Source organism: Gymnodraco acuticeps, unplaced genomic scaffold (assembly GCF_902827175.1).
Source record: "Gymnodraco acuticeps unplaced genomic scaffold, fGymAcu1.1, whole genome shotgun sequence".
NCBI lineage: Eukaryota > Metazoa > Chordata > Actinopteri > Perciformes > Bathydraconidae > Gymnodraco > Gymnodraco acuticeps.
This window is the reverse complement of record NW_022989890.1, coordinates 3312342-3331681: the sequence shown is the minus strand read 5'-3', so window position 1 is coordinate 3331681 and position 19340 is coordinate 3312342. Positions and strand designations below refer to the sequence as shown.

Genomic DNA, 19340 nt, shown 5'->3' with positions numbered 1-19340 from the left:
TTGTGCAAGATGATATTTGTCAGGCCATGGTGTTATTTTATGAAATTAATGCAACCCTGGAAGTCACTTGTTACAAAAATAACAAGCCCTTGTGTCTTTATAGGAGCTCTATTAAAGTAACAGGGACTGTTCCTGATCCCTGGTATTTTATTTGTTGACATGATGTGATTCCCTGAGGCTGTGTAAGTTCACCTGGCTTTGATTTGGTTTGTTTAAAGATATGTCAAGGAGTCTTTTGGATGCAATATACAGTGTTTGAAAGCAAACATTTGAAGCGCATCATTGACATGCTATCTTAATCTTGTAACGATAAGCAGTCCTGAAATGTCTTTGGAATTTTAATCTCACAGTTCTTTACATGTTTAGCTTTTTAGAGTGCATGTCTTTAACAGCTCACCAACTGAAAACAGATATTTTCTTCTTCTTTATTCTATCCACATATAGGGTGACTGGGTGATGGAATTGTGATGAAGCCTAATCAGTGGGGAAATATGCTTCTTCAACACAGCTTCTCTCTTCTATTTCATTTTATTTGCTTCATTCTTATCCTCCTCCTCTTCTGTTTAACCTCAATCAATGCCCAGTTCATGACAGAACCTAGGTCAGGACAAGGCCTGCTGCTCTTCACGCAGCCTGCCTATAATGCTTCCATTTTTGAGAACTCAGCAACAAGAACGTATACCAGGAGTGAGGCTAAAATGGGCATCATTCTGGGGCCACCCAGGTCTTTAGACATAAAATACTCCATTACGTCTGGAGACAGTGAGGGAATCTTCCAGGCTGAGGAGTTTGTAATGGGAGATTTTTGTTTCCTCCGTGTACGCACCAATGGAGGCAGTGGCGGCACATTAAATCGGGAAGTACAGGACAATTACACACTGACAGTTAAGGCTTCTGCCCACGGAGGCCTTAAATCTTTAGCTACAGTTTATATCAAGGTATTGGATACCAATGATCTCCGACCTCTCTTCTCCCCGACCTCCTATTCCTTCGTTGTTTCTGAGAGTGCCCCACTGGGTGCCAGCATCGGACGTGTTACAGCCACAGATGCTGATGTGGGTTCCAACGGGGAGTTCTACTACTTCTTCAAGAACAGGATTGAACTCTTTGCTGTTCATCCGACTAGTGGTGTTATCACCCTAACTGGTCGTCCCAGGTTGGACAGACAACAGCGATTTAACCTAGAGGTGCAGGTGGTGGACAGAGGGATGAAACTCTATGGGAGCAATGGTATCAGCAGCACTGCTAGGCTGGTCCTAACAGTGGAGCGGGTCAATAACTTTTCCCCTGTTCTCAATGTAATTGCTATCGTTCCAGAATGGGCAGACAAGGACCCAGTATATGCCATATTGACTGTGGAGGACAAAGACGAGGGCGTATCTGGGGATATAGAATGGGTGTCCATTATTGAGGGTGACCACCTTGAACAATTTGTCATTGATCGATCGCCTGTCAGTAATGAGTATAGGGTTAAAACATCAGAATTGTTCGACTGGGATACATTCCCCTATGGTTGTAAATTAACCTTCCAAGCAAAAGACAGAGGTATGCCTCCTAAGTTTTCCAATACTGAAGTTGTTCAGTTGTTGGTTACAAAGCCAGACCCAGTGTTAGGGAATTTCGAGAAAGATGTTTATGAAGTCAAGCTGAGTGAAATAGCTCCCCCAGGCACTATTGTGGAGGTGGTGAAAATCTCTCCAGCTCCTCTGAGTGTCAATTACAGCTTCAGCAACCCCTTAGATCTAATGTACTTTGATATAAACCCTTTGACTGGAGTTATCATGACCACAAGGCAGCTGACAAGGATATCACAGGATTTCATGGAGATGGAGGTAGTTGATGTTATCAGTCAGCAGCAAGCAAGGGTCCAAATCACCATAGAGGATGCTAATGACAACTCTCCAGTGTTCAACAGGCCTGTCTATGAAATAGCAATCAATGAGAGCTTACCTGTTGGCACGGTTGCACTTGTGGTGTCTGCTGTAGATGCTGATAAAGGAGAGAATGGGTATGTAACCCACACAATAAACGGAGAACAGTCTCTTCCCTTTACAATAGACCAGGTCACAGGGGAAGTGAGAATAACAAGAGACCTAGACTTTGAGTCATCAGATGATATCTATACTTTTGCAGTGCGGGCCTCAGACTGGGGTTCACCTTTCAGAAGGGAGAGTGAAGTTAATGTCACCGTTCGTCTGACAAATATAAATGACAACCAGCCTCTTTTTGAGAGTGTTTCCTGTAGAGGGATGATAAGCCGTGATTTCCCTGTCAGTCAGACTATTGTCACTTTGTCAGCCGTGGACATGGACGAGCTAGAAATGGTAACATACAAAATACTGTCTGGTAACGAGTTGGACTATTTTGACTTAAATCCAGAATCAGGGGCTTTGTCTTTGAAAAGATCGTTAGGGGTGGTTAATTTAAAAAGCGGGATATTTAACCTAAAAATAGTTGCTACAGATGGTGAGTTGTTTTCTGATCCTACATTTGTGAATGTGTCTGTGGTGAGGGGTCGTCAGCCACCCAGGGGGTTCAACTGCAAGGAGACCAGGGTTGCCCAGATGTTGGCAGAAAGAATGCTTTCAAAAGTGTCCGCTATGGCTCGACCAAAACCAGAAGAGAGATACACAGATACACTTTTCTCTATCAACAAACAGGCTCCACAGTTTGAAGCCTTACCTACTAGTATTCTGGTGAAAGAGGACCTGACTTCTGGTGCCAGTGTATTTACGGTGAGGGCACGAGATGGTGACACAGGGTTTAACGGCCGTATTCTCTTTTCCATATCTGATGGTAACAAGGATAACTGCTTTAATATCAACATGGAGAGCGGGTTGATAACTGTGTTAGAGCCACTTGACCGTGAGCGATTGGATCGTTACTTCCTTAATATTACTATTTACGACCAGGGCTCTCCTCAGATGTCCAATTGGAGACTACTAACTGTGATCATTGAGGACACAAATGACAATGACCCTCAGTTTGATCAGGAGAGCTTCTCTGCTGTTGTTGCAGAAAACTCGGCCATTGGTGTCGAAGTTATCACAATCACTGCCTTTGACAGAGACATGGGTCAAAATGGACAAATCTCATACGTAATGCTGACCAGTGTCCCTCAGTTTGGTATTGACAGCGAAACGGGAAGTGTATTTGTTTCCAGCCACTTGGACAGAGAGACTATCCCGATGTTCCCTTTAAAGATTGAAGTGCGGGACAAGGCTGAAAGAGGCACTCGGAGGTCTTCAGTGACTACTCTTACCATAATTGTGGAAGATATCAATGATTGCGCTCCAGCTTTCATCCCTAGCAGCTATAATGCTCGAGTGCTTGAGGACCTGCCTCCAGGGGCCGTGATTACTTGGGTGGAGGCTCAGGACCCAGACATGGGCCCCGGGGGACATGTCCGATACTCCTTGATTAATGACTTCAATGGCACTTTTGAGGTAGGTGATGTCACAAATGTGTATTGTCTAAACAGTTCCATATACAGATCCTCTTCTTTTTTTTTTTATAGTTAATGATGCATGGGATTGTAATGCATTTTTTTACAGATTGATGTTGGGAGCGGAGCATTGAGGATAAGGAAGGAGCTGGACTTTGAGAAACAACATTTTTTTAACCTGACAGTACAAGCTGAGGACAGAGGGATACCCAGCCTCATCAGTCAGACATTTGTGGAGGTGGAGGTGCGTAACATACATACACAAGTACAAGAAAATGTGTGTCACAAGCAAAGTCTAAATCATCAATTTGAAATTGACATGAATAGGTCCGTTGATTAATTTCACGTGTCAAATAGATTACATTTAATTAATTGAAGTGTTATTAACTTCTGTTGAAATGAGTATTTAGGGTACACTTGCAAAGCAAAAATATATTAATCAGAAAAGCTGCTAGTTGTAAAGTAATTAAAAGTAGTATTTTATATCAGTCTAAAGCTCTGTTGTGCATATTTATTCTGTATGATACTACAGATAACTCAGTACATTTTTCAGATTTCCAGTCAAAATTAAAGGGAACCCTTACCTTTTTTCAGGTGGTGGACGTCAACGAGAATTTGTATGCACCCTACTTCTCTGACTTTGCTGTGAGAGGCTCAGTGAAGGAGAACTCTCGAGCGGGCACAAGTGTCCTGACTGTCAGCGCTAAGGACGACGACAAGGGGCGAGATGGGATGTTGAGGTATTCTGTCAGAGGAGGCAGCGGACTGGGCACTTTCACCATTGACGAAGACACAGGTGCGACAAAAGATCAATATGGAAGCCTATTTATGTAAAGTGGCTCTCCATTACTTCACAGTCCCATGCATGGAATTTAAACACCCAAGTGATTTGCGTTTGTTTAGGAAATCGTACTATGCTTCTGCCATGACTTTCTCATGTGAAGTTAAAGTGGACCTATTATGCTATATTGGAAAAATATATCGTAGGGCCATACCTATACAAAACATGTCTGTGAAGTGTTTTGCTTAAAATACCAAACAGATCACCCATTGTAGCCATGCCTCATACTGCTCATACCCCTCTTTTGCAGCCCTGTTAGAGAAACGCGGATTTTGGGTCCTTAGCTTGTAAAAGAAAAAGAGAGGAGGCGGAGCTAATGCCTGATCAGAATTCTACCAGAGATAAAGTTAAATTCTGCTGTGATAAAACGCCATACTGTTCTAAACCACATCAAGGATTATTTCTGAAACAGTATGGATGTCAAATTATTTTTCTCTTGTGGGTTTATCACAAGGCAAGGCAAGGCAATTTTATTTATATAGCACTTTTCAGCACGTGGCGATTCAAAGTGCTTAGGTGAGTTCCTTTTTTTATTTCCTGCTTTTTAGCTCTGAGTGTTAGCGAAGCTTGCTAATGGAAACAAAGACGAGATTACGTCCAAAAGACATCAGGCATTGTTTCTGAAAGCAACTTTCTGTGGGTCCGCCGTCGATTTGACGTCATATCGGCAGTAAATCTGTATCTGCTCGTTGTATCCCCGTTTAAAAAAAAAAATCGGGTACGGAGGAAAACGCTGCGTGAGTTCCCCGACACACCGGGGACACATATTTATGTATAAAAGACATAAAAAAGTGCATTTTGCATGATAGGTCCCCTTTAAATAATGTGTGCATTGAAAGAGGTGAAAAGGGTGTGAGTTACAGCCAGAGTCAGTGTGTTGAACGGGCCTCACTGTGTACTGGGAGATCATTACTGTAATGAGGGCATCATGGCAGCCACACTGGCAGAGCCTCAGGCCGCTCAGTACAGCTGATCCAATGCAGTGTGGATAACATTGATCAAGGATTTCCTGCACAGTTCCACCATCCTTTTCAAGTAGTGAAATCACTGTGACTTATTTACAGAGGCCTGACACAAAAAAGTGTGCCTTTGTCTCCAACTGTCCCCCGTTGTCAGACCACAGCAGATAAACATGTTGATCCAAAGAGAGACTCACTCACCCAGGGATAAAGTGTATCAAATACCCTGTATGAAATTAGGACAGTTCATGTTAGTTCATGTACAGAATGAAACGCCAACTTTCTCCCATTTTCTATATTTCCGTTCAAGGAAGAGGACTCATTTGATTTTTCCATGTGAACAAAAGCAGGTTAGAGAACTCTCACTTTCCCATCAAGGCTTCTTATCAAGGCTCGCCGCAGTCTCTCTCTTTTATCCCTGCTGCCGAAGCTTTTAAACCCAATCTGTCCCTCTCCATGGTGCTGAAACATTCAAGCTCCAAAATCAGTCCCGTATTCATCCATTCTCCAGGGTACCCCGTAATGAGTAGTGCCTCATAATTACAACTGATGCAACATCTTACCACTGACAGGTCCTGTAATTTGTACAAGCATGCACATTTGGAATCAAAGTCCTATTGTTGTATTGTATCACAGATGTACGCAGCAGGTCAAATGCAATCCAAAATTCTGCCAATCAAGTAGCAGCAATATAATAATACACCAAGATAATATAGATATACTGTACAGGTGATATTACTTTCTTATTAACCAATGCATTTTAATTATGCAGGTTATTTAGTGACTCATTGTGAACAGCTATGTAGTCCCCAAACATAGCAAGTGAAATACAAGTGTAAATTTGTATCTTAACCCACATTTGTCACTAATATGTGTATAATTACAGCAATATTGTTTAGTAACAACTTGTAATATCGATTTTCAATAGGATTTGACAACACAATATGTGGCTATATATAAATAGCCATTACATTTCATTTGAGTTGTTATTTTTACGACAGCGTTCCTCCTTTGCCTCTTTCTTGTCCTCTTGTCACGCTGGTCCCTACTGTACAGGACTTGCACTGGAGGCCTGTATTGACTTTAACTGGGGTAATTAGTATTGACTTTATGGAGAGGAAGCGAGAGAGAAACAGATTACCAAATGGAAAAAGTGTCCCTTTTAATATACTAAATGTATAAATAATTACTAACGTATGTGTACATGCTGTAGTGATGGACAAAACAGTGTTGCAGAAGACAGCCAGTCTTCTTCAATGGTACTTGGTGCTGTTATTTACTCGTACTGGTATTAATACCTCAGTAGGGAGCATCACAGAAGTGAGAAAGTTTATTGAGTGCAGATTTTCCAGGAAAAAGCAGAACGATTGTTAGAGCAGAACGTGGAGGGAGAGGGGAGTGGAAGTGAAGCAAGAAGAGGATGCAGGGGAGAGGGAAGTGCATAAAAACTGTCAAAAGAAAATAATGCTTTCTTCTTCCCTGGCTTTTATATATATATAAATAGTGTATATTCTGGCATTTGTTTTCTAGTTGCAGCTATTCCCCCATAAGCAACTTAAAAAGTCCATGACCCTTTTTGCTATCAGATGAGAAGAGACAGGAAGCCCATACCAAGTTTCCTCTCATCAAGTGTTTCATTTTATCGTGTAGCGTAGATGTTTGTGTTGTCAGGCATGGGCAGAGTACCGCTCTGTCCTCCCACCATGCATTTAGCTGCCATGCTGAGTGGCTCGGCTCTGACTGCTTGTCAATCCGTGGCTCTTAGTGCCAAAACTAAGTATGTGAAGATAGATTGAGACAGACAGTGAGAGTGAGTAAAAGGGTCAGAGAGAATTAGATATTGTGTGAGGAATCTATTTTGTTAAGACTGCCTTAACGTGTGCATTACCTCCTCCTTTAGTTTGTAAATTGGCTTTGATGATGCATCTTGTGTTGCTCATGACATCACCATTGTCTGTCATATACTTAATTGCATGTTTATTGATTTACTGGGTTTGCTATTTAGATGCCTAAGATTACTCACTCCAGTATGGATAGAGAGTACAAGGGCTATCCATCAAAAGGGAAGTAGGATCTTCTCTGGCTTAAATGCTTAGCACTTCTGTACTTTGAACAAGAATTGGTATTCTTGTCATCAGTGAGGGTGGAAGCAAACCTTGCTATTTCTCATTGGGCACTCGGGATAAAGCAGTCTTTGAGTTCCAGGCAAACACACTTTTGAAAAGTAATTTATCCTGAATTTTTTACTTTCAATGTCTTCTTTCCTGCCACACGCAGAGCTACTCGATTGTGCTTCAAGTGTTAGAGAAATACAAACAGTATTTTCTCATCAATCTTGGGATTGATTATTTGATATGGCGGCATAAATTCAATAGTGGGACCCCTACACCGTTTTCCCAAGAATGGGGGATTGAGTAAACATGACAGATGGATGTAAACCCAAGAGTACTGTGAACTTCAAGATTAGAAATTATGACCTCTTCATTTTTTTTCCACTCTTTGAAGTGTGTTATTTATGGTGAGAATGGATGCTGTCAAGTCAGATTTATATTGAATTCAGTGAATAGTTCCTGTCGGTCTTAAAGTTCAAAGAGCTTTTGAAACAGCCAGCTCTGTTTTCTCGCCTCTCTCTGTCGAGTTATCTGACAGAGATGAGATGGGGTTTGAAAAGGACATGGTCAAGGACGTCAGAGCAAGGATGTGTTTCAGCAAACACATTTACTATGCATTGTGCATGCTCCTGGGCAGCTACTTAGTCATAACCTGACACATACACACACTTTCTGTGATAAGGTGACACTCATGGCATGGGGCTGAGAAATATACCAAATGACTTAAGAACCCACTTCCAGTCACACAAGTGCATGCTTTTATGTAGAGGTTAATACAAATACCCAAAAACCTTTTACTCTCATCCAAACATTATGCATTTAAGCAGTCATGTTGCCATGGCAGCAGAGTGGTTACGGCGAAAATTAAGACACATTCATTTTATGTTCATAAATATGAATTTAGGCCATTCGAGCATCAATAAATACTTCTCCTTCCATTAATGCTACTTCTCATAAGTATTCAAATGGTGATACTTACATATTGAAGGTATTTGCATGCAAGAGCATAAACTCACTAACATCATCACTCAGTCGTTAATTATAAGAAATGAAATAGCCGTGGTGAGATTTAAGTAAGTCTAAAGCAAATATATACTCTCACATGTGCCGTCTCAGCTCTGCCTAGCATCTTGTTGGGGTTAATTGCTTGTGAACTGAGGCATGACTTTGCAAGCATTGAGAAAACACTTACTGCACACCTTAGCTCTAACTGACTTTATTAAAGTTAGTTAACGTCACACACTCATGCTGGCTTTTAAAAGTTTGTGTGCACGGAGCGGAAATTCATCAACAGCTAGTCCTTATGACAAGTTCAGTGGACTTGTATTATTTTCTGTAAATAAAAATGATTGAATATGTGTTTCTTTTTTAATCCAAACTTTGGGTTTTCAAATAAACTGTGTGTGACAGTGATGACCACCGTTGAGCTTCAGTGCTCTTGAGTGAAGGCTAAAACCCAGTGTGTGAGCATGTGTGTCATTTTTTCCATTGACGTCCTGCAAAAAAAGTCAAATAGGAACCCATGTGTCGTCCATTGTGAGAGTTCTCTTTGTCTCTCAAGAGGTCACCAGAGCTGTCAGCTACTCATCTTCCTCAGGGCCACTAAACACACGCCAGTCACTGTGCATGAATGTCTGAGTGTCTGCGTTTGTCTTTATTGGTGTATAGGGCCGTTCAGGGTACGTTTAGCACCAAGCAAATTGCAGCTGGGAGCAGTTTGGTCAGCTGTGATTAGGTTTAGAGAGGCTGAAACATTGAAGGTGACTACAGCGGCGCCTCTAATGCCCGTGAATGTCACTGTAGCCGGGACACAACGTTTTTTCTCTGAATTTCTGTATTTGCCTCTAGAAAGTTAGCACTGAAAGACTTTTCCCCATGAGATATTTTGACAGTGCATTCTGCAGAAGACACCCACACAGTCCCTTCACTCACATACACACACCTAATATGTTTTCTCAAACCCCAGTAACAACTGTATGAATCTTTTTTTGTTCTGCTTCAAAAGGGGTTATTTACACTGCTGGAATCCTGGACTGTGAGACCAAAGACTCCTACTGGCTTAGCGTCTTTGCCACAGACCGAGCAGTTACGCCCCAGTCTTCCTCTATTGAAGTCTTCATACAGGTACCCATATTCTGCTGGCTGTATTCACATTCATAATCATGCAGTTCCTTAATAAGTAGTTATTTATGTTGCTGTTTTGAGTAAAAACTCATTAGTTGAACCTTAATTGCTTACAGATGTAGCGCCTCATTTCGAACGTCCCCACCCATGTGGGTCTGTGACAAGCACGGTGCAATGTATAAAAAACATCATGCTTATTTGTTTGTCACTCCTAAAGACATTTTTCATGAAGCAGAATATTCTAAAGTCGACAGGGGGTTATTGTTTGATGTTTTGTATCAGAAATAGCTTGTGTGGAGTATTATTTGCTTAATGTCACATTTATTTCTATCATATCAGGACAAATCTTAAACTCAAATTGCAATTTTACTGCAGTGGTGGTCTCCAAGGTAACCTTATGCATCTGAACATTGTTGTGCTACAGAGTGAAATGCTAATGGGGCTCAGTGCAGTGGATAACTATAGCCATGCTCTGTCTGTGAGCTACAGATACCCACCAGAGAGAAGTCTCTGCTTCTGCCTCTATTTTATTTTTGCACCAAGTAATCCACAAACACTGAAAAACACACATCACTGCTCCAACACTGCCCTTTGGGGCAGAGTTCAGCAGTGGATACAAAAACAAACCGCCTTGTTTGGCTGCAGGATATTCAGGTGTGGCGGTGTGAGCGGGCGCTTTACTCCCGGCCGCTTCGTCACGACCAAAATAGGGAGATTAATCAGGCACAGGTGCTCCTCATTCACCGGCTGAACGTCTTGGCTCTCTGTGCCTTGCAGCAAACACTCCATCAAAGCTGTGTTGGCCATAAATATTCTAGATCTATGCTGTAAGAAGGGAAATGAATTTGCTGTGCATTTAAAGTGTGACATCCATGACGTTTTCTGGTAAAAAACATTCCATTTTGTGATTGATAACAGATCAACCCAGACCAAGGGCAAGATGCATTTTATGAGTTGTTGATTAAAAAAAGATTCCAAACGCAATATTACCATTCTGATTTAGAGGGTTATGTTTTATCAACACATCTAAGGCCAATTAAGATTTAACTCTGATAAAGTAGACGGTTAAAATATAAACAAACAACACTGCTTATTCTTGTCATTCTCCTCCGCCTTCTCTCCCTCTCTCAACGTATCACTCTCTCTTTCTCTTCATTTTCCTCTCCCCCTTTTCTCTCTCAGGTAGAAGATGTAAATGATAATGCTCCCCTCACCTCAGATCCTATCTTCCACCCAGTCGTCATGGAGAACTCTCCAAAGGATGTGTCAATCATCCGTATCCAGGCGCAGGACCCTGACCTCACTGCCATTCCCAGTCGTTTAAGTTACCGCATCACCGCCGGCAACCCGCAGAATTTCTTCTCTATCAACCCCAGAACAGGTAAGACCAATAATGCAACCATTTTGGTATCATAATTGACGGTTTAATACGCTAGACTATTGAACTAGAAAGTGATATATTCTTACAAATAACAAATAAATGATCCAAGTATTTTGTGTTTACCTGTTCGCATGCCTCTCAAATCAGTATAATGTTCTTTCATCATGTCCCTCCTACTCCAAGTTCATTCAATAAAAGGCCTTGAATCCCACACAACAAATTAAAAAGACTTTTGTGCCCACACAATCAAACATCTACGACACTGATGAGCTGCCCCTCCACACAATCTTCCCCACGCTCTTAACTGAATATTGCTTTCAGTCATCTTAAGGGGTGAAAGCTCTCTGCAATGCACTTGAGGAAATTCATGTTGTTAGTTTTTTATTAAGCCAGTGTGTGGGTGAATATCTTCCAGATAAGAAGGAGTTTAAATTAGTGAAAGCAATTTTCTTTTCCATTACTTTTGTTTGTTCTCTGCACAACTAGTACATTTCTGCATTATGTGATATATAGTCGTATGAATAAAAACATGGGTTTTCTCAGAGACTCAAAGAAAGTAGACAGGAAAAGGAAATCTGAAAATTGTCAAAAGGTTTCAGGAGTATTATCTTGGATTTGGAATTAGATTTGTAATCAAAAAAGTACTGAAAACCACCATATGGGTTCACAATAAGCCCTGTACCATGGGATCACCATGGGGTTTAAGTCTGAGCTTGTGAAAATGATGCTCAGACAGCCTGTGATTGTATATTACTTTCTCGAGCCTGTGGGAAAATACTGCATGAGAAATGAAAGTCTGTGATTGCGGTAAAAAAAAAACCTTTGTGCAGAAAGATACTTTTTGTTCCCTGTTCCTGTCCAGACCAATTTACCTTTAAGGTGCACCCGCCTGTTTCTGTGAATGTGGCTCAATTGGGTGGTAAAACCTGCCTCCTGATTTATGTAATAGTGAGTAGGCAGTTCTATTTCAGTCTAGTTAGATTGAGCTATAAAGGTGGGATAATAAATGGTGAGTGTATTTTTATGTACTCCACCAACTGAGCTATAACATTGTCGGCTCATGACAGACAGCTTAAAAAGTTTTTCATTTCAACAGTAGTACTCTCAAAGGCTTCGAAGCACATGATAAGGAAACATTGATGGAGTTACCTTTTAAATTAAACACTGAATCTTTGAGTTTTCATTTTACACATTGTTTCCTGTTGTTAATCAGTACCTGTGTAGTCCCAAAAGTGAACAGACTGTTAGCACGACTTACCTTACGAGATCATTTGTGCACATACTTTATTTATATATTCTCAAATTGCTTCTAGAACCACAAATCGTTTTATACACATCTGGGAATTTTATGTGCTCAGAAAAATCTTATTTTAGACATTTCACACACTCAAATTCCCGATGCATTTGAACAGGCTTACAATAAACAACATTCACAACTGCAGCCTGTGAACTGGATCTCATTTCCCAACATTATGCTTGAACAGTAGATGACCATTACATGTATGTATGATCTGTATGTGTAATGTGTATTTGTAAAGCGCTTTGAGAGTCTTTGTTAAAGCGTTATAATAAATATAAGGATTATTATTATTATTAACAACATTTCAAAACTCAGTCTTTTAGCCCAAGTGTCAGACTTTACCATATCTCTCTTTGATGGAAAACTCTATTGGGCCTGTATTGATCCCACACTTTTCACAGTCTCTGTGCACTATAAACTATTTTCAATTCTGCTATTTTTCTTTTTCTAGTAATTCTGATTTATTAACATTATATCTGCACAGAATACACACATTAATAAAACAAACACATTTCTGACATGCTTCACTTTTGGCTGCCAAGTTTGATGTCTGCAGAGGTCCCCGTGCATTCTCTGTACACGCTTTGCTTGAAGCTTAAAGAATTATTAAAGAGGTGGAATGTTTTATTCAAATCTTGAGGAAAAAGTAAAAATGTTGAAGTCTTTGCTATCTCTGCCCTAGTTTAGGTTGTGAGTGTTTTGTAAACAACAAAGGGCAACTTTCAGAATGTCACGGGGACCTGTATTCTGATTCAAAGAAATGTCAATGTAATAAGCAAAAGGCAATGGCCTGTATGTGACAGTTATGAAGCATTATGGAATATAGAATTCCCTAATGGTTGCATGTTAACTCAACTCAGAGTTGTTACAGTATGTCCGTTTCTCTTCCTCTTTCCCTCTGTGAATAAGCCTTTTTACATTACAACATCATATACATACAATATTGATATCACATAGGGAAGTGGACTGGACTGAACAAGGGTGAAAAGGCTAATATTGATCCCAAAAGAGAAACACTGGTCATCACACGCTCATCAATATGCAAACTGTAGCCATCAAACAGGCAGGCTCTGTTACTCATGACTCTTTGAAATCCTTGAGATTCAAATATGATTGATGTGGGTTATTCCTCAGCTGTAATGATTAGTTTCTGTCCCTGTTCTGGTGCATCCATCACATGTGTCATTAGTAAGTTTGTCATTGTTTTTTCAGCAGATTTCTAGTACTGTTCATACATCCAGCATGAACATGTGTGAGATAGAGATTAGGAGAGATAGTGTGGCAAATGAAGCCATTTGATTAATTTGTTACAGTAGGTTACAGAGGGCAGCTCTATTGCAAGGTTTCAATGGTGATAAAGCCACCTCATAATGTGTGAAACTCACATGAGAGAGTTCATTCACATGTGTTCCCGTCTCTGTGTGAACACACATCCAACAGCTGTATACAAATGATTTGTGTGTGTGTGTGTACGCGCCACAAGGGAGAGTTTTTAGCCATCTGAGTCCTGCTGTCTTTCTCTGTCAGAGACCCACAGTATTCTGTTATCTGTTGCTCATTAATTTAATTCAATGGAGATCACATGGATGCCTATCTTGTTCACACTGTGATAAATTGACTTTCATTGCAAAAACTGAGCAATAGGTTTTTCATGTTTCATGTGGTCTTTTCTCCTTCTGGTGTACTCCCATTAGCTTATTGAAGCCCATTAAATAATGTGAATTCAATTTGTGTATTCTTTTAAAAATGTGGATCTACTATATTCTGCAGTTTTAGAAAGGCATATCCATTACATTACTATAATGTTAAAAAAAAATGGCATGACAGTTCCAGTCTATTAGTTTGCACAAAGGAGAGTTGCATTCAATAAATATCACGCCTCACTGTTTGTTCAGTCAGAAACTTTCCATGTACCAGTGTGGCTTCATTGGATAGATGAAAAAACATTACCCAGTCGATTGATTTCATTTCACAAATTGGCAGCCAGCCAAACGAGGACCTGAGCTGCTGCAAAACCCCGTCAAAATTCAAAATGGTTGTTTTCAGAACTGGGTTTTGGGGGGGGTTTAAAGTAATACATTTTTCAACTTCACTCTGGAAATGTCAGCTTGATGGGTTTGAGGTATTGCTTCAATTCCCAAAATGTATTGAAGCTGAACTTTGAACGAGTGCAAAGTGTGCAAATGTGCTGTCACAGCTTGCAGGGCTGTCTGTTTGTCTCTGGGTGTGAGAGTAGAGCCTTCCTCCGTTGGGGGCGAAGACGGAAAAGACAAGTGTTGACAAAGGGTGTTAGAAGAAGGAGTGCTGGTTTCTAAAAATGGCATGTTTTCAGAGGGCCCCGTCATGGAATGATGGTGGCTGTGTGACCTTTTCCTGCAATCCACTGTTCGATTGCACTGGCTTTGTTGTCCCATGATATTAATAAATCAGTTGTACATGTTTCAGTCAATATTCAAGATATACAATGAACAAGGGTAGAAGTTTGTGTTCCATTGTTCCAGTTAGAAATCATATGACAGCTATTCCCCTTACATGGCCTAAAAAAGAAATAGGTTATACAATGACATAACAGACAGTAGTTATTGTGAGCACATCCTTATTTGCTACTGACATAATTTTAAAGGAAGGGGGAGTGTATTGGACCATGACATACATTTTGTGATGGCGTGAGTGAGGATTCTTTTGAGAATATTTACCTATCTTCAATACAACCAGGAGATGTACTGTTGCAGATGTGCTGCACTCTGTAGATCATCGATTTTTATCAGAGTAACTCTATGTTCTGCTGAATAAGCCCCACCTCCCCACATCCCCCCCCTTTCAGCTTGTGACCGCTGCTCTCGATTTACTCCTAATTTGCTTAATTTAAGTTAGCCTGCATAGCAAGCTCAAGGTGACACTGTGATATGCACAAGCACGAAAATGTGAAAGTGTGTGAGTTTGCACCGTGGTATTAGTCTATCCATTAACTGCATAGATATTGTATGCGTCCAAAATAATCCTACTTCCACGCAACGGCTCATTACCCTAAAACAAATGCATCATTGCCATTCAAGCACAGTAACAAAGTCAATGAATCTACACATAAATAGTTCCTTATACTGTACCTCTTTATATGTGTATTTGTGCATGTGCTTTTGTGTGTATTTCCGCGTCTTAATGTGCCCATGTATGTAGAAAATAATAGTATTTTAACTTGTATCGAATCAATACATTTCTTTCTGCATTTGTGTGTTAGAACACGAGATCCACGTTTTCCAGTGTTTGGATGCTTTTGAGAGATGTTACATATTATACAAGGATCGTGATGAATAAAATCAATTTATTATGGAAAACAACGCCTGCTTACAATATTGTAAAACTGTCATTCATTAGGGCTGAATTTGCTTATGGATTATTGCCTGCATATTTAATCCATGTTTGCCTTCTGGCGAGGATAATGTCATGGGAGCTTTTTATTTTAACTAGCAAAGTTTTTACTCAATTAACAAAGCAGATATTAATTACCACAAACTGTTTCTGTGTGTGTGGAGAATAAATAACAACAAATTAAAACCCTTAAAGGTCACCTATTGTGCAAAATCCACTTCTTCATGTCTCTTCTACATCAACATGTGTCCCCTCTGTGTAAAGAGACTCTGAAAGTTTCAGGAAAAAAGATTCTCTCTCTTTTTGTCCTGATCCATTTCTATAAAAACCTGTCTGAAAATGAGCTGATCAGAATTCGTCCACTTTATGATGTCATAACGATTTTTTGGCTTGTGTAACCATTAGCCAAACACCAACCGAGGTAACCCCCCTTATCACCTGAATCTCCTCCTAGAGCACCATTGTGTTATTTTTAACCAAATCTCTCTCAGAGGGGCGTGGGGAGGGGCTCCTGATTTTCATCTAAAGTAACAGACCCAGAATCAGCACTTTAGAAACAGAGGAGATTATGGGATGCTGCAATGATCTGTTTGGAGCCAAACACTTCAGAGACATGTTTTGTATATATCTGAGACCTATAATATATTGATGAAAAACAGTATAATCGGTGACCTTTAAATACAAAAGAGAACATAAACCATCAGAGGAAAATGTGTGTGATCAAAACTGCAGCTTGCTACGGTTTGTCAAGTTGTCATCGGAATAATCTGGTTCGATCACAGTTACTATGAATAGCCTCACTCCTTTCGCTCTGTCATGGTGGCGTGCTGGCCAACCGAATGACCCTCAGCTATACAGTTCCATATGAACATGTGCCAAGTGCCGTCATCTCTGCCAGGACTGCAGGGTTAGTCTGTACGGGTGCGTGTTAGTGCACGCATACGCTCATTTTTAAGTGGAAGACTTCCTGATTAGTATTGAGTTTGGCTTTTAAAAATATATTAATAATAAAAAAGCTTTATTTATACAGCGCTTTTCATACAACACATGCAGCTCAAAATGCTTTACAAAATGACACATCACAAGTCAAAAATAAACCACAAGAAATTCCCCTCAGATTATTTGTTGAGAACTTTATAAAACCCCATAAAACAAAGTGAACATATAGGAACAACAGAAATACACATAAAAAGGTAATAGTAATAAAAATGCCATAATTCTAATAAGATGGACTTTTATTAATCCCTCGTGGGGAAATTGTTTCTCTGCATTTGACCCATCCTAGTGTTAGGAGTTAGGGCTGCCATTTTGAACGGCGCCCGGGGAGCAGTGTGGGGAACGGTGCCTTGCTCAGGGACACCTCGGTAGCACTTGGTCTTGCCGGGACTTGAACTGGTGACCTTCCAGTTGCCAAGCCAAGTCCCTATCGACTTCGCCACCACCGCCCCTAATAAAGATTAAACGATTAAAATATTTTAAAAAACAACGTAAAAAGAAATATTGCTATTGAAACATGTTAGATTAATAAAATCAGATAACATCCTTTAATACAATACATAAAACAATGTAATAAAGACTAAAAGAACATTTAAAGTGGGGTGTTGCTAATAAAAGGCTAATCTAAAAAGATGTGTTTAAAAATGTCCACTGAGTTGGCCTCTCTGATATTTCCTGGTGCATCTTTAATGAAACTTGTATAAACACTAAATTATTAAGAGACGAGGTCTGTAATCTAGCATCTCTATCCACCATCTGCACGTCTGTGTTTGTGTAATCTGAAGTTGTTCTTTCATGATTCATAGGGCTGATCAAGACAACCGCGAGAAAACTGGACAGAGAACAACAGGCGGAGCACTTCTTAGAGGTACAGAATAACCGGAACAGTGTTTATTACATTTTTAGTATTATTATTTATCTGGCCATGCCACCTGCCACTAGCCACCATTAACAGGGACGGTGTGGAGGACAAACCTGGCAGGCCCTCAACACTCCATAAACTCTGATGAATGGCTGTAGTTTTGGGCCCCAGGTTTAGGAATTTCTAAATATAATCATTCATCATTGGTTATCTTCTCTACTCAGGACGGGAAAAGGGAGGAGAGGAGTTTCTCTGCCCAGCGTTTGATAAGCGCAGACACTAGGCACACAGATAACTGTGATTACCATGCTCCTGCTGCTCTGCATGCAGATGAACATGATAATCAGAGATTCTCCACTTCAGAGATCTGAGCAAACTTCTACTTCCCCAGACTTCTGTTACACATTATTAAATGCTGTTGAATCTGCGAGCACTTTGCCCTTCTGCAAAATGGAATGAAATAACCCCCAGTTCACCCGCAGTATTGCAGCGTGGTGTTTTCTTTCCGTATTGCCAATTGACTTGTCTACACACAATAACTCTTTGTTCTGCTTTGTTCAGCTGCAGTATGCAATAAGAACCCAGCGTATGGCACTACACTACAAAATAAAAAAGTTGGGCAAGGACGCTTCCACCTTACAGCATCATATACCTAAACATTGACACCTAAAGCGAGTTTGAAATTGGGGGCAGAGAAGTCTTTGTTGTTACATCCTCCTGTCCTGTCCTGAGATTTTGATAGAAATGCCGCTCCATGCGTGCCACCCACTGCTCCGCCTGCCAGTCTCTGCTGCCGGCTGGTAATTAATAGTCTAGTGAGCAGTCGGGCTGGCAGCGGCGGTGTTCACCCTTATCTGATCCAATTGATCAATGATCAAACCTCTGCCTCCGCCTCCAGGAGATCAATAACACAAAGAGATTTCCCATCAGCTCAGCCACACAGTGTGAGATTTAAGATGTAAATAAATTCATGCAAGAAGAGCACACGACAAACCATGTTCAAAAGACATTAATGACTAACTCATTATGTCTTCTCATACACTTCCTCAGGTAACAGTGATAGATGGCCCAGTGACCACCCGGCAGTCCACTGTTTGGGTCATAGTTCACGTCGAGGACGAGAACGACAACCCGCCCACTTTCCCCGAAATCACCTATCGCATCAGCTTGACCGAACGAGACCGCAACAAACGTGGCGAACAGGTGTACCGTGTGTTCGCTTATGACCGTGACCTAGGAGCCAATGGCAACATCACCTACAGCATTGTCGATGGTAATGAGGAAGACAAGTTCAGTATTGACCCCAGGACTGCCATGGTGTCATCCAAGAAGATGGTGACAGCGGGAAGCTATGACATCCTCACCGTGAGTGTCATTTTCCAAGTTTGTTTTATAAATACATTTTTACTGAAGTGCTATTTGGTCTCGACTCATTATCAACATGGCAAACAAAAGGATACATCTATATTCAATCATATGGTCTTACTATGCATAAGACTGTGACCTCTCTCAGGAACAGTGCTCCTCTCTCTCCACTTGCGAAGTGCTGTCCCAATTTCCTTTCTTCAAAATAGATTCATAGCCACTTGGGTTCCATTAGGTTAGTGGATCTGCTTCCATATATTTGCAAATTTGGCAGTAGCAAACACAGTCACGTAGTTCATTTTTCATCAGGCAGAAGCCCAGGTATGAGAGCTTGTTCGTTTTTAGTGTTTCCATGGGCAAATCTGCTCAAAAGCGCCAGGTGGATGGAGTGGCACAGCTGAATTTGTGTTTATGCACATCAGGTGGCACAAAGCATTTATGATTCTCTGGCAGTAAATGGCACTCCTTAAACACAAGCACATATTGCAATTTTTGTGGTTGTATATCAAATTATTCATGCTGACAATGTATTCACCCTGCTCCAGTCCCTTTTACATATGCGCTACGAAGACTTGATTTGTCTTATT

At 40.6% G+C, this 19340-nt stretch overlaps 1 protein-coding gene across 1 annotated transcript in view; it reads left to right on the top strand.

The window, feature by feature from the left end:
• Positions 1 to 456: 456 nt before the first annotated feature.
• Positions 457 to 19340, top strand: part of LOC117535367 (protocadherin Fat 3) — a 72453-nt gene continuing 53569 nt past the window's right edge. Inside the window, 7 exon segments of the mRNA XM_034199816.1 lie at positions 457 to 3446; positions 3555 to 3689; positions 4040 to 4241; positions 9362 to 9480; positions 10663 to 10861; positions 17333 to 17394; positions 18439 to 18753. Coding sequence (XP_034055707.1) covers positions 468 to 3446; positions 3555 to 3689; positions 4040 to 4241; positions 9362 to 9480; positions 10663 to 10861; positions 17333 to 17394; positions 18439 to 18753 — 4011 coding nt within the window. The 5' untranslated portion in view covers positions 457 to 467.